Source organism: Anolis sagrei, chromosome 1, assembly GCF_037176765.1.
Source record: "Anolis sagrei isolate rAnoSag1 chromosome 1, rAnoSag1.mat, whole genome shotgun sequence".
In the NCBI taxonomy this organism is placed as follows: Eukaryota; Metazoa; Chordata; class Lepidosauria; order Squamata; family Dactyloidae; genus Anolis; species Anolis sagrei.
This window is the reverse complement of record NC_090021.1, coordinates 300,983,181-300,998,428: the sequence shown is the minus strand read 5'-3', so window position 1 is coordinate 300,998,428 and position 15,248 is coordinate 300,983,181. Positions and strand designations below refer to the sequence as shown.

The following is a 15,248-nucleotide window of genomic DNA, read 5'->3' as shown; positions in this document are numbered from 1 at the left end:
TATTATCTTTATTGGTATTATTTATCAAGCATGTATCATTGTTGAGAGCTTACATTTAGAATGGGAGAGAACCATGTATGGTAAATTGAGCTTTTTAGATGAATGGGCATCTATAAATGTAATATAGACAAACATTTTGGTACAGATTATAATGTGAAATAGTACAGTACGAAAATCAGTAGGGTTTTAAATACTTTTGGTTAGATGTCATTCCTCAAAAAAAGGTCGACCGTGTAGAGTTCATTTGTAGTTATGTTAACTTTCTTCATTGCAGTGACTTCTTTGAACGAACCATTCTGTGTAACAGCCTTGTTTGGAGCTGTGCTGTTACAGGTAAACCAGGACTCACCTATCAAGAAGCACTAGAATCAGAAAAGAAAGCCAGACAAAATCTCCAAAACTTTCCAGCTCCACTTATTGTTCCAGTCCTGTACTTAGTTACCCGTACTCAATCTGCACGACTTCATGAAGTATGTGATGACATCTTTGCTTATGTTGAGGATCGTTATTTTGTTGGTGAAATTGTTGAAGTGCTTCGAAATAATGGTGAAAGGTAAGGTTGTTTGTTATATGCTATTTTTGTTACTTATATTTATGATTATAAAGCCCTATATCTCTCAGGTCCAGGCTATTTGGCAGATTATATCTTCCTGTATGAATGGGCCAGGATTTTGAGATCATCAAGACAGACTCTTTACTCAGTCCTACCACCATCACAAACATGGTTGGTGGGGACACGAGACAAGGTTTTCTTGGTGACTGTTTCTGGGCTCTAAAATTGAGGACCCTTCCACACAGCCATATAACGTACAAGGCAGAAAATCCCACAATATCTTGTTTGACCTGGGTTATCTGAGTCCACATTCCCATATATTCTAGTTCAAAGTAGACAGTATGGGATTTTATTCAGCTATGTGGAAGGGGCCTATTTGGTGTCAATCCTGAGAAAAAGCAGGGAAATAATAATAATAGTAACAGTAACAACAAAATGTGAAATATTTTATGGTTTGAAAGTGTTATTCTTTTTTGTGCAATACTTTGAAAGTAGTTTTTATACTCCAGAAACTTCCTTTTTGTGGCAGCCACAAACAATGTTGAATTTGTTGAGACTCGAGATGTTAATTGAAAACTATAGCAAAATGTGCTGCAGGATGTCTCACAAAAACAAAGTTTTTGCAGTTTAATAAACTTTTTCCATGTTTCTATATAGAACCAATTAGGAAATGACATTTATAACCCAGGAACAAAAATTGTGTTATATTGTTTAACAATAATAGCAATGCACACAATAGATTAGTACGTCACATGAAGAAATTTTATTTTACTTATCTCAATTTAACTCTGTACATTTTATTGGATGTACTAAACTAGTGATTTTTAAAAAGGAGAATATAATTAGCTTCATATTTTTCACAAAGGTTCAAATTTTAAGGCTGTTTATGAAGACTTCCATTCTTTAATAATAAAATATTTTCTTAAGCCTTTCTTTATACAAAAGAATATAAATTTATAATTAAACATTTCTGAAGAGAGGAGATGGGAACCAACAAGAAACTAGTTGTTAGGCCCTTCCTAATTGTCCGTTATCTATCATTTTCTTCCCCTATTTTGGCATAATGTTAAAATAATTGAAACCCTTTGCTCCTCTTAAAAGTATGAAGAATGTTTATTTTACGTATGTATAATCTATCCAGCAAAAAAGACTTCTTAAAATACAGTTTGCTAAAATGACATAGCATTTAAGTTCATAATTTTGGGTTTGTTAACTTGGTTTAAAATCATTGCTTAAAGCCCAACATTTACAACTAGTTCTGTAAGTTCAGATAGTAACTAAAAGTAGTAGAAAGCCTCATTCATTTGGATAAGCTTAACTTGCTAATCTCATTGTGGTAGTTAACACAATATAGATTTTTTGTTCATAGTAAACATTAACTATTGGACCATGATAAATAAGAAAGCTTTTGAGCATCATGAAGTCATATAGTGTTCCCAAGATATTGCCAAGAGCCAAAGTCTTAGCTTTTAAAAAAACAAAAAACCATCCCCTTTCTAGAGATTTTCTTTTGTTGGGAGATGAAGACTTTTTTTGTACTTGAAGACTGCTCAGTGGGAAAGGGCCTCTCCGTGGATGGAAAGGGGTGTCCTTGTTATGCTTTCAATTGTTTTTAATTTTATTCAATAATTCATTCATCTTCTATAGTGTTTTTAAGTTTTGTAAGCTGCTTTGAGTCCCAGGTCTATTTACACTACACAGGTAGCATTGTTATTCCACTCTTAACTGCCATGGGATTTTTAGTTTGGTAAGGCTTTAGAAAGGCCCCCTGTTGGCGTAGCAGGTTAAATCGCTCAGCTACTGAACTTGATAATTTAAAGGTTGGTCATTTGAATCTGGGGAGCGGGGTGAGCTCCTGCTGTTAGGCCCAGCTTCTGCCAACCTAACAGTTCGAAACATGTAAATCTGAGTAGATAAATAGGTACTGCCTTGGCGGGAAGGTAATGGTGTTCCATTTAGTTATGCTGGCCACATGACTCTGGAGGTGTCTATAGATAATGCCAACTCTTCGGCTTAGAAATGTAGATGAGCACAACCCCCCAGAGTCAGATATGACTAGACTTAATGTCAGGGATAACTTTTACCTTTATCTAAGGCTTTAGAGGTCTTTGGCTGAGAATTATTAATGACCTTCTCTAAACTACAAATACCAAGATGATAAAAGATGGAGCCATGGCAGTTAAAGTGGAAAGCTAGTGTAGTAGCTTTCCACTTTAACTGTAGTGTGAATGGGCTATTTATTTATTGTGTCAGAAGCGAACCGAGGGAACAGTTGTAATGTATTTAAAAACAAAAATTTAAAAACTTGGCATTATACTAAATGTCCTTTGACCAGTAGCTGGCCACTTGGAGTGTCCCTGGTGTTGCTGTGATAAGGTCTTCCATTGTGCATGTAGCAGGGCTCAGACTGCATTAAAGTAAGTGGTCTGTGCTTTGCTCTTCTCCACACTCACATGTTGTGGACTTCACTTTGTGGCTTCATTTCTTAAGGTTAGTTCTCCATCTCGTGGTGCCAGAGCACAGTCTGTTCAGCACCTTCCAAGTCACTCAGTTTTCTGTGTTCCCAGGAGGGAGTTACTCATTCGGTATCAGCCATGGCTGTCAGGGTGTAAAAAGGCAGAGTAGAAATATTGTTGTTCCTATTTACAAAGGAATATACTCTAAACATAAACATTTCATCAAAACCCCACTATTAATGGTTAGAGCCAGAAACAAATTAATATCAGCCTTTTGTTAGAAATTTCAGATATTAGCCAAACAATGTTGTGCAGTCATCCATGCTTTATTAATGTTTGCATAGTCAAACTTAACTTGGCACGATCAGTACACAGTTCATTTGAATTAAGGATGTGTAGTTGTGACCCTCCAGATGCAGTTAGTTTGCAATTGCCATCAGCTGAAGCCAGAATACTCTAAGAGCCGCCGCAAACTAGCGTCTTGGGAGAGCAAACTGTGCCAGCATGGCCGATGACGTCGAAGACTCCGCCTCTTTCTCCGCACCCGCGTGGTTTTCCCTTTGCTAGGGCAGCGATGTGAGCGTACTCGCGCTGTTGACAGAATTAAAGAAAGAGGCGGAGTCTTCGACATCATCGGCCGTCCTGGCACAGTTTGCTCTCCCAAGACGCTAGTTTGCGGCGGCTCTAAATGTAAAGAGTGCTGGGAGCTGCCCAGCTCTAGTTTAAAGAAACAAAACTGCCCAGCTCTAGTTTAAAGAAACATAACCATTGGAATTAAATTAATTCCAATGGTTATGAGTCATAGAAAGATAGCACTGGCCAACTCACATTTTGGTGCCTCAAATGTTAGTGCTGTTTCTGGGTATATTTGGCTTGCTGATTCCAAAAATGGCACTAGTTCCCCTCTTTCAGCTCTAGTTTTAGAGATATAGAACATATACCATCTATCAGTCACCATCTGCTCGCCCATAAAAAAATCATGCTAACCATATCTAAGAAACTAGAGCTGATGCAGATTACTTAGTGCAGTTTTCTAAATCAGCCATAATAACCCAAGGAACAGGCCTAAAAACCAAGACACCAAATTTTTTTTTGTTTGGGCTGTGCAGTAATAAAGTAATAAAGCCAGTTATGACCACATCCTCTTCTATCTTCTAGTAGTGTTCAGTGAATTCAGTAGCAGACTGTTTTTGTGTTATGATCGACTTGAGAAACTGCAAGTCGCTTATCATGTGAGAGAATTGACCGTCTGCAAGGACGTTGCCGAGGGGATGCTCGGATGTTTGATGTTTTACCATTCTTGTGGGAGGCTTCTCTCATGTCCCCTCATGGGGAGCTGAAGCTGACAAAGGGAGCTCAACTCGCTCTCCCTGGATTTGAACTGCTGACCTATTGGTCAGCAGCCCTGCTGGCACAAGTGTTTAACTCATTGTACCACCGGGGGCTAAGAAATATTTGTCTGTTATGCATTTGAAAAGGGCCTTGTCTTACATTTTTAGCCATTGCAATGTGTTTGCAAGTGATTAAAAGTCACTACACATTTTCTTCTGTATTGAAATAGCTTTTTAAATTGTTCACAGCAGTATATAATGTGTGCGTGTAAGACATTAGTATGCGTGTTTTCCCCTCGTGGTAAGCTGTGAGTGTAAGAGTGTATGCGTGTGTTCACCCTCTCTACCCATTAGCTTAAAAATCTAGCCAAATATAAATGGACCGTTATTAAGACAAGATTAGAGAGACAACAGTTATGTTATCCTTGTTTATTTGGGTCATCAACTATAATAAGGGATGATCTTTTGCTAGTGTAAATGGTTAGATAGCATTAAATGTTTTATTTTCTTCTCATTCAAATGAAAAATCTTGTAAATTGGTAATTTCTAAGTAACAAAATAAACATTTGCTTACCAGTTGTATAAATAAGAGGATTTGTGACTTAAAAAAACAATAAACAAATTCCAAATTATTTTCCAGTTAATCACATGAGTAACTGCCACAATGAGATGTTGGCATGTGCAGTATTTTTGCACATGCACTGGCAGTGCACTGATATCTTATGTGGAAATTGCTCCAATTCTGGCTGTGTTTTGGATCCAGAGGTGACTACTGTATTTACCATAGAAGGACTGTGAGACTTTTTCTTAAATGTTGCTTGAAAATAATGAACATTAATCAACATTCTTTCTTCTGCTTTTGCACAAGAACAGCACACCTGTCTGTTGCAGTGCTTTGTAAACTCTTTTTATTAGAGCTTGAATTATGCAAAACTATGCACTACCATATAAAAGTAGGGTAGTTAGACTGATTTTAAATTCACAGAATATTCAGAGGTTAGTGAGCATATTGTGTATATTGAATTTACAGGCAACTAATAATTAGGACAAGGGAATGAGATAACAGGAATTGAGAGAAATCTACCCCTAGGAAGGGAAATTTGTTACTGAAAGAATACCAATGGGGAAAAGGTGTCTCAATTGAGGCTTTATTACCAATTTTTGTTTCCAGAACAAGCCAATTTTTTCAATATCCAATTCTCACAGGGACAGAAAGTTGAGGTGAAATCCCTGAACAGGGGCGCAAACAGCAAAACAAGATTCACAGGGGTACTAACCCTTCTCTGTGCTATCCAAAGTTATATATATTCAATCTTTCTCCCTATCTGGAGTTACACTTCAAAATGTCCTTGTTATGACTTAAATACAAACACAACTTAAGAACAAATCTACAGAACATTTCTTACTTGCAACTTTGGGGCTTCCTATGCTGTTAAAATGCCCTTCCCACACTTTCATTTTTAATTTTCTTTGGTTGTGATAAAAGGACAATAGATTGCCAGATATTTCAAGTTACAGTTCTAATTAATTAAGCTGTACTGCAATATGAAAATACTGAATGTTCTACACTTGTTTATTGCAGATTGCAGTGTAAAATTTTGGAAGTTAAAGCACCATTATGTCAGAATGGTATGACGAATGGTCATGCCAACGGTACAGATGGAGTCACCATAGTAATTAGTGACAGTGATGATTCAGACTCAGAGACCAATTCTGCACAAAATGGGTAAGGTTTGCTTTTTTAATATTTTGAAAGTACAAATGCAGATACAGTTTTGAAAGGCTGGAAAACTCATTTTTAATAGCTACTTAATGCTTGCTGCAAAGCCTCTTCATAAAAATCTGAACACTCATTTTACCTATAAAAAAAGAATTGCAACATCCCAAAATGCTTTGATAGATAACTGAGATTGTGTGCTTTTATTTGTATATACAGGAACAAATCAACACATATATTTTGTTGAGCTACATCTGTGTGGAAATATATGTAATTAAATGTGCTTTTTCTGCTAGTATTTAATGCAGCCATTGGGTTTAATCAAGTGAGATTATGATGAATTACTGCATATACTCAAGTATAAGCCTAGTTTTTCAGCCACTTTTTCAGGCTGAAAAAAAAAAACCCTCGGTTTATACTCGAGTCAAGGTTATTTATTATTTTACTCTGTTATTATTATTTTTAATATATTTATTAATTTACTCTATTATTATTGTGATGGCACGCCGGGAAGATTGATAAGAAAACTATATGTGTCCGGCTATTTCCCCAGTGACCATCGGTATGCCCAATATGTACTTTAATACCTCCAAAATAAAACTCTAGAGACGAGACTAAATTTAACTAATTCAGTTTACTGAATCAAAACAAGGTATACGAAGGTGCAGTTTGATTCTTGATGGTATAGAATTAGAATAGTAAAGTACAGGTTTAAGGTATAACTCTGAGGTAAAGAACAAAACTATATTCTATGAGGTAAGTACTCTATAAACTCTGGGACATGTACTGCTTAGGTCTCTGGCATGTACATCTATAAACTTTGGTCTCTGAGGCAAATACAGATGAATTCTATGGCATATACAGCTATTAACTATGACATGCACATCTATATTCTCTGGGGCATGTACAACTATTCTTTATAGCATATACTATCATCTATAGACTCTAAGGCATGTAAAGCTATAGACTATGGCATGTACATGTACTATCTAATCTATAAGGCAAATACATGCTAAGGATTGCCTGTTCCAGACCGCTAAGCCAGACCAGACACTTTCTGGCTAACTACTACAAGCTATGTCCAAGAAGAATGGAGGCAAAAAGTCCTTCCACCAAACTCTGAGCCAGAATGGGCTGAACCAACAGAGCTTGGCCTCTAGGGGGATCCTAAGCTCCTACTCTAAAACTTAGCAGAATGGAACAGTCCACCTCCAGGGAGCAAACAGGGAAATAAACAGAGGGGTAAAAACTAGGCCGAGACTTCACAATTATCATTATTACATTTATTAATTTACTTTATTGTTATTACATTTATTATTTTACTCTATTACTGTTATTATTACATTTCCATTATTTTACTTTCATTACTGTTTTATTACATTTATTATATTACTCCCTTTATTATTATTGGAAGGATATGTAAGCACATTTAAATTGAAGAAGGTTAGAATAATGGTTTAATCGGAGTTTGGCAGTCTTGTCTTAAATTACAGTTTTTTAAAAATATTCAAAAACATTGATGTAATTGTAGAAAAAGGAAGAACAAGGAGGCGATGGGGCCTCTGCAAGGAGAAGATGGGGAATTGTTGACAGGGGATAGCGAAAAGGTAGAACTGCTTAATGCCTTCTTTGGCGCAGTCTTCTCATAAAAAGAAAGCCATCCTCAACCTCAGCAACATGGAATGGATGAAGGAATAGGGGAAATCCAACCCCAAATAGGGAAACAAGTCATCCAGGAATACCTGGTCACTCTAAACGAATTCAAGTCCCCAGGGCTGGATCAACTACACCCAAGAGTATTGAAGGAACTAGCGGAAGTACTTTCAGAACCTCTGGCAATCATCTTTGAGAGTTCCTGGAGAATGGGAGAAGTCCCAGCAGATTGGAGGAGGGCAAATGTGGTCCCTATCTTCAAAAAGGGATAAAAGGACAACCCAAACAATTACTGTCCGGTCAGCCTCACGTCGATACCAAGTAAGATTCTGGAAAAGATTGTTAAGGAAGTGGTCTACAAACACTTAGAAATGAATGGAGTCATCACTAATAGTCAACATGGATTTATCAAAAACAGGCCATGCCAGACTAATCTGATCTGTTTTTTTGATAGAGTTACATGCTAGGTAGGTGCAGGGAATGCCGTGGATGTAGCATACCTTGGTTTCAGTAAGGCCTTCGACAAAGTCCCTCATGACCTTCTGGCAACTAGTCCAATGTGGGCTAGGCAAAACTATGATTAGGTAGATCTGTAATTGGTTAAATGAACGAACCCAGAGGGTGCTCACCAATGCTTCTTTTTCATCCTGAAAAGAAGTGACGAGCGGAGTGCCGCAGGGTTCCGTCCTGGGCCCGGTCCTGTTCAACATCTTTATTAATGACTTAGATGAAGGTTAGAAGGCATGGTCATCAAGTTTGCAGATGGCACCAAATTGGGAGGGATAGCCAATACTCCATAAGACAGGAGCAGAATTCAAAACAATCTTAACAGATTAGAGAGATGGGCCAAAACTAACATAATGAAGTTCAATAGGAACAAATGCAAGATACTCCACTTACGCAGAAAAAAATGAAATGCAAAGATACAGAATGGGGGACTCCTGGCTCGACAGCAATACATGTGAAAAAGGTCTTGGAGTCCTTGTTGACAACAAATTAAATATGAGCCAACAATGTGATGCTGCAGCTAAAAAAACAAATGGGATTTTGGGCTGCATGAACTAAACTAAATGATCAAGGGTCTGGAGAACAAGTCCAATGAGGAGCGACTTAAAGAGCTGGGCATGTTTAGCCTGCAGAAGAGAAAACTGAGAGGAGACATGATAGCTGTGTATAAATATGTGAGGGGAAGTCATAGGGAGGAGGGAGCAAGCTTGTTTTCTGTTGCCCTGCAGACTAGGATGCAGAGCAATGGCTTCAAACTACAGGAAAGGAGATTCCACCTGAACATTAGGAAGAACTTTCTAACTGTGAGAGCTGTTCAGCAGTGGAACTCACTACCCCAAAGTGTGGTGCAGGCTTTTAAACAGAGGCTGGATGACCATCTGTTGGGGGTGCTTTGAATGCAATTGTCCTGCTTCTTGGCAGGGGGTTGGACTGGATGGCCCACGAGGTCTCTTCCAACTCTATGGTTCTATCTATTTTTATTTTGAAATTTACCAGTAGCTGCTGCATTTCCCACCTTCGGCTTATACTTGAGTCAATATGTTCTCCCATTTTTTTGTGCTAAAATTAAGTGCCTCGGCTTATATTCGGGTCGGCTTATATTTTAGCATATACGGTAGTTTTTTCAAGTGTTTTCTTCCTACATCCAAAATCAGATGAGTTTTTGTTTGCTTTTAGAAGAAAACAATTATTTACCTTTATTTTTCAGGAAAGAAAAAGCCATAATTGATCCCTCTTTGTTCAAATACAAAGTGAAGCCTATTAAAAAACAACTGTATGAATCTGTTACAGTGAAAGCATTTCAGATATGGTAAGCATCATTAGTTGCAGTTATTTTGCCTTTGCACACATAGGTATATGGTTAGATCTAAACTTCCAGTCACTGGAGATTGGAGAGATAACTTGCATGGATTATCTCCTCTGTAGCTCCTTAGTGCCTTCAAAACTTAGTTGTGGTTTCCTGTAAAACGGAGTGAAGTTGGGACAACTGTAAGGAAGTTTTCACCTGCTGGGGTGCAGCAAATGAAGAGATGTCATGTCACCTGATTTTATTTTTGGCTGAAAATTAGCCATTTTTAGAGAGATTGGAGGTCTAAACTAGCAAATGAGCTGCATTTTAAGAGCATTTTGTGACAACATGGAGTATTCTAGGGTGATTGAGTTTTAGGGGCCTGTTCTGCCTCTGCAAGAACTCTTATTCTTTACCCCTGTTTCAGCCCTTTTTAGTTAGAGGTAATTAGCATTTTGTGTATTGTTTTGTGGAGGTCAGTCTAAATCAGTGGTCTCAACCTGGGGTCCCCAGATGTTTTTGGCCTACAACTCCCAGAAATCCTAACAGCTGATAAACTGGCTGAGTTTTCTGGGAGTTGTAGGCCAAAAACATCTGGGGACCCCAGGTTGAGAACCACTGGTCTAAATAGTCTCCCTTTGAAGCCTCCATTGCCCTGCCCCTTTAAGAATCCCCTTAGGGGCTGAGCCTCAGGCAAGGCACTTCTGGTTCTTGGAGGAGTCAGTCTTTTTGGTGACTGGAAGGTGAAAAAAGAGGAAGGCTAGAAAGCCTACAAAATAGCACATCCAATAGAAACTGAATTCATGTCCTGTCAGAGCTATATTCAGGTCCAACGAGAGTTGAATATTGGGACCATCTTGGAGAAGTTGAGCACCATACAGGAGACATTAAGAAGAAATAAAGATTCAAGAGCCTCAATTTGGCCAGAACTGTGTTGATCTCTCAAAGACTTTACCTCTCCTCATAAATACTTTGTAGTGAGACTCAAGAGGAGAGAAAGCCTAAAATTCTTGTCAATTAATAAATTCTTAGTTGATTCAACTATATAGTCTCCGATCTCTTCCCTGCACAACCAGTTCATCTTCCAAGTAGTTAAGATAGTGTGGGGGCAGAACAGGGCCACAAAAAGTAGAATATTTTTCTCACTTGTGCTGTAAATTAACTTCAGCTTCATTTCTCCATTGTAAAAACCGCAGATTAGGATAATGTTTGATAAATCTCATGAATAAATCTCATGGAAACTCAAGTATCCCGTATTAGAATTTCCCAGAACAGTAGTGGCCTAAGACATTACTACATTTAAATTTCTGTGGGAGTCTAGATATTAATTACATTGCAAGAGTTAATTTGAAATGCTAAGATCCTTGGTAATGATGTGTAATCCTTTTCTTTTGGGCCTGTATTATAGCCGGAGAAAACATCTTTTTTCTCGTGAAAGGCTTAAGCTTTTTTTGAAGCAACACTGTGAATTGCGTGATGGCATTGTCAAAATTAAGGTAAAGTCATTAAAACGTGAAATCTTCAAGATAAGGAGCAAAGATACGGTTGATCTGAATTTTAAAGTTATATATAAAAGTTGTTTGTGTTTTTAATTTGCCTTTTGTAGGTATTAAACAGTAATGCTGGAAGATTTGTGCTTTTTGCATGTGATTATGTTATCTTTTATAATAAGTATTTATGTTAAAATACAGTTGTCTTATGATACTCTGAAGACAATCAAATTTAGTGTGGCATAAATTTGTTAGTATTTAAAGTACTACAATATTCTAATGCTTTTGTTGCTCCAAGCTGCTGAGGTTGGGGGGGGGGGGGTGTTGGAAGAGAGTGTCTTGAACCTGTTTTACAAATTTACTGTATTGCTTTTGTTTTGATTTAAATTGGAATCAGATTTGACACACTGGTGTGCTTTTTCAGTGAAATGTTACATTTGTGCCCTTTTAGAAAACAATGTTCTAACTAGAAATACTCTTGTGAATTATTTACTTTAGTGATGCACTAATAACAGTGGCCCCATTTAGTACCTCAAACAGATACAGGTCCAAATAGGTGTGCTGTGGTGTTATTAATTTAGAAGTACAGTAATAGAAATGAGTAGTTTCTTCTCTTTGACACTTCAAAAATTATTTATTAACAGTGTTGGAAGACTTGACAATCTTCATAATATTTTTTCACCTTTCTCTTCAAAGGCAGTGTCGTTTGCAAAATACAAGATAGGAGAAAAGACTTTTTCCTACATCTTCCCTGATGATCCTCCCACTTTTATCTCCAGTACTTCAAACAGGCGGCGAAGGAGGCCTCCAAATATGGTATTAGATGTTGTACGTAAATGAGTGCCTCTCTGTTTTCCAGTAGTTGTGTTTGTGGGTGGTAATTTATAAAATCATTTTATATATCACTTCAAATGTGCAGTGTCGTGCTTTCTTTATTCACCTTCACTGTCATTCTTAGAGATAGATTATTATACTTCCAATATACAGTTAGAAATAATAGCTGGTATCCTTTTGGTGAATTTTGATGATACAAATCAGACTCAACATCCCACCTCCATTTTTTGGGTTTTGGGGAGGTTAGAATTCACAGCCCTCATACCATGGCCACTTATGTGTTCTTGAGAGGAGGAGGATCAGTGGATGATGTTATCTGTGGAAGCCTCCTGAAGACCTCTAGAGATCTGTTTTGCCATAGGTGGACACTACAGTAGGCACCTGTACGTGTGTCCACCAATGGCAAAACAGCTGGAGGCATCCCCACTGATACTCTATGACAACATGGAAATAACTGTTGAGGCTGGGCTTTTTGCTTTGAGGTAAAGTAGCACTGGGACACATATCTGATTGAGAGACATACCTCTCCCAATCTGGACTATAATTTACAGAGTGTCAGGCTTACCATGACCTTAGAGGTCCATGGACAATGAGGTTGGCTGTGCAGATGTTGAACCAAGCTGGTTAACATGTTTGGAATGCAAAGGAAGAAAATCAAAATACACTATCATCACGTAAATAACACTTTCATAGTCATGTGCCTATTTAGTAATTTGTTTTACTTGCATCAAAATTACAACATGTCTTTACTTCTCAAGTTGTTGTCGAAAGATGCAGGTTTTCAGCTGTTTTTCTAACATGCAGTTGTGGTTTTGTCCCCAGGAGGATACAGTTCCAGAAGAACAGCTTAGTCCTAGAAACGTAAGCAGTGCAGCAAAGGAAAGGGCAAGATTCCAAAAAGAAAAAGAAGAAATGAGGGCCATGGGTAAGTTCAACCTTGGGCAATATATACAATCCTTCAAAATAGTAAGCTGCGTTGGCCCATTCACTAGCTCATTGTTGAAGATACTATTAGTCTTAAGCATAATCATACACATTTTTGTTTTGTTTTATTAAAATAAAAATATTTCCAAATTTAATTTCTTCCTAGTCACATGTATGTAATCATTTTAGGTGTATGTTGTATGTATGTGTATATATACACCATATATTCTGGCATATAAGACTACTTTTTAACCCAAGAAAATCTTCTCAAAAGTCAGGGGTTGTCTTATATGCGGGAGTCGTCTTATAAGCGGAGGTCGTCTTATACACGGGAGTCGTCTTATATGCTGGAGTAGCTTTATGCATGGGAGTCGTCTTATATACGGGAGTAGTCTTATACGCCAGGAGTCGTCTTATAGAGCGGGTGCTGAAACTTCCAATCCGGATTGGGGAATCTGGTTGATGCATATTGTGGGGGAAGCTCAAAAATGGCAGTGGCCTCATCCCTGCCATATGCAGCGACTGTATGAAAGCATTAAGGGTGACGTTGTACAAGTATGGTATAAGAAAATCCATTCATCAGGATTCGTGGACTTAATGCGATCCTGATGGTGAGGTGAAGGGGCACCTCACCGGGAAGAAGGTGTAAGTGAAGGCGGAGCAAGCTGCAGGCGTCCGGGGTATGGAAAAAAGAGATAGAGTGGCTCTGGGACCAGAAAAACACAACTCTTTTAGCTGTCTGGACCACCCTTGTATCCTATTGCTGTACCTCCTCCTCTGCCTCTCAGATCTTGCTCCTGAAGACTGCAGTGAAGTGGTGAAGTTGCGCATGTGCGAGATCTGACAGGCAGATAAAGAGGTACAGTAATAGGAAAATTACCATATTGAAATCAAATCTGATACTTTTAAAATTTCATTTGGTGTTGGAAGAGGGGTAGTCTTATATGGCGAGTATATCCCAAACTCTATCTTTTAACTGGAAAAGTTGGGGTCATCTTATATGCCCAGTCATCTTATATGCCGGAATACATGGATATATCATTTTTTAATGTACATCCCTTCCAAAGTAATAAAAAACAGTCTTTCCAAGTAAAAGCCATAACAAGACTGTTGCAATATCTAACAATAAATAGAAGAAAGTTGTAACATCAAATCACAGCATTAATCAGTAAAAGATTGCTATTTGATTTTACAAGTTTTTGTAACCCACCTTTGGTCCCACTCTGGGAGAAAGGCAGCATATAAATAAATTAAATTAAAATAAATTTTAAAAAAACACTAGTGCAGGTTTTTTTTTAAAAAAAAAAAACTAGTACAGTAGTCCAGCAAGAAGCAATTACTTTCAACAGTGAATCAATAGAAAAACTAACTTGTGTCTCACACTGTGTCAGAGTTATTGCTCGTTAAACCCAAAGCATTACAGTTTATTCGCTTGTTTTCAATCAGAATGGTAAATAAAAGTAAAGCAACATTGCATTATAGCTAGAGAAAATACCTTAAGATTGAACCTTTATCTAATATACAGTATTCTGAACATTTATGTTGTTGCTTTGTACAATGTTCCCACATCCCTCTTAATGGTGGTTGTTTGGTTTAGCCCTTGCAAGTTGGTTTTGGTTCTTTTTATGTCATTTGATTGATGTTAGTTTTATTCTTGTGGCAGTTTTCAGCATAGACATGGATTGTAGGAAACAGCCTCCATGTCTGTGGTGGATATGTTACTTGACTGCAGATAGTAGCAGATCCTATTGAAATTCCTGGCCCAAGAATACCACAGAGTCATGCTGTATGATGATGATGATGATGATGATGATGATGATGATGATGATGATTTATTTATAGACCACCCTCTTTCTCCGAGAGAACTCAGGGCAGTTTACACACAAAAAAGGCAAACCTTCAATGCCCAGACAAGTGCAAAAACAGTATAGTTTTACAACACAATAAAGAATAATAATCACAGTAAGATTATCACATAAAAGAATGTACATCACAATGAAAAAGAGAATATAAATAAATAAAATGCGTCGAGAGGACATATTTTGTTGGATGTGGATAGATGAAATCGGAGATACCAGTTCTGCATATATAGGGGCTGTACTGCATTACTGTTTGTAAATCTTTAATTTCATTTTAAGCTTTACTGTGGTATATTACCTAGAGAATATATGGAGATGAACGTAAATAATATATAATAGCTGCTCACCCCAGCTCTTCTCTCATGCATCCTGATGGTTCCTATCTGGCAAATGTTTGGACTGGATGACCCTTGTGGTCTCTTCCAACTTTAGGATTCTATGATGCTAGCACATACACCTACCAGAAAAGCTATATTTCTCTATTGCAGTGGTTAATTATGATTATTATGTTTATACTGCCCTCAGAGCACATTCTTGCTTAATGCAGGGTTCAGTGAACACTTTAGATGGACTGCTTTCAGACATGAATTTCTGCTTTAAAAATTATAAACTAGTCAAAACTGGAGTAGTATTTGA

General features: G+C 37.6%; 1 protein-coding gene across 1 annotated transcript in view; it reads left to right on the top strand.

Moving 5' to 3' along the window:
- The window catches only part of BAZ1A (bromodomain adjacent to zinc finger domain 1A), a 69,266-nt gene that overhangs the window by 22,259 nt on the left and 31,759 nt on the right, over positions 1-15,248 (top strand). Inside the window, exons 2-7 of the mRNA XM_060759283.2 lie at positions 275-553; positions 5,923-6,066; positions 9,425-9,526; positions 10,914-11,001; positions 11,692-11,823; positions 12,652-12,754. Of these exons, the coding sequence (XP_060615266.2) occupies positions 275-553; positions 5,923-6,066; positions 9,425-9,526; positions 10,914-11,001; positions 11,692-11,823; positions 12,652-12,754 (848 nt within the window). The remainder of the gene's footprint in view (positions 1-274; positions 554-5,922; positions 6,067-9,424; positions 9,527-10,913; positions 11,002-11,691; positions 11,824-12,651; positions 12,755-15,248) is intronic.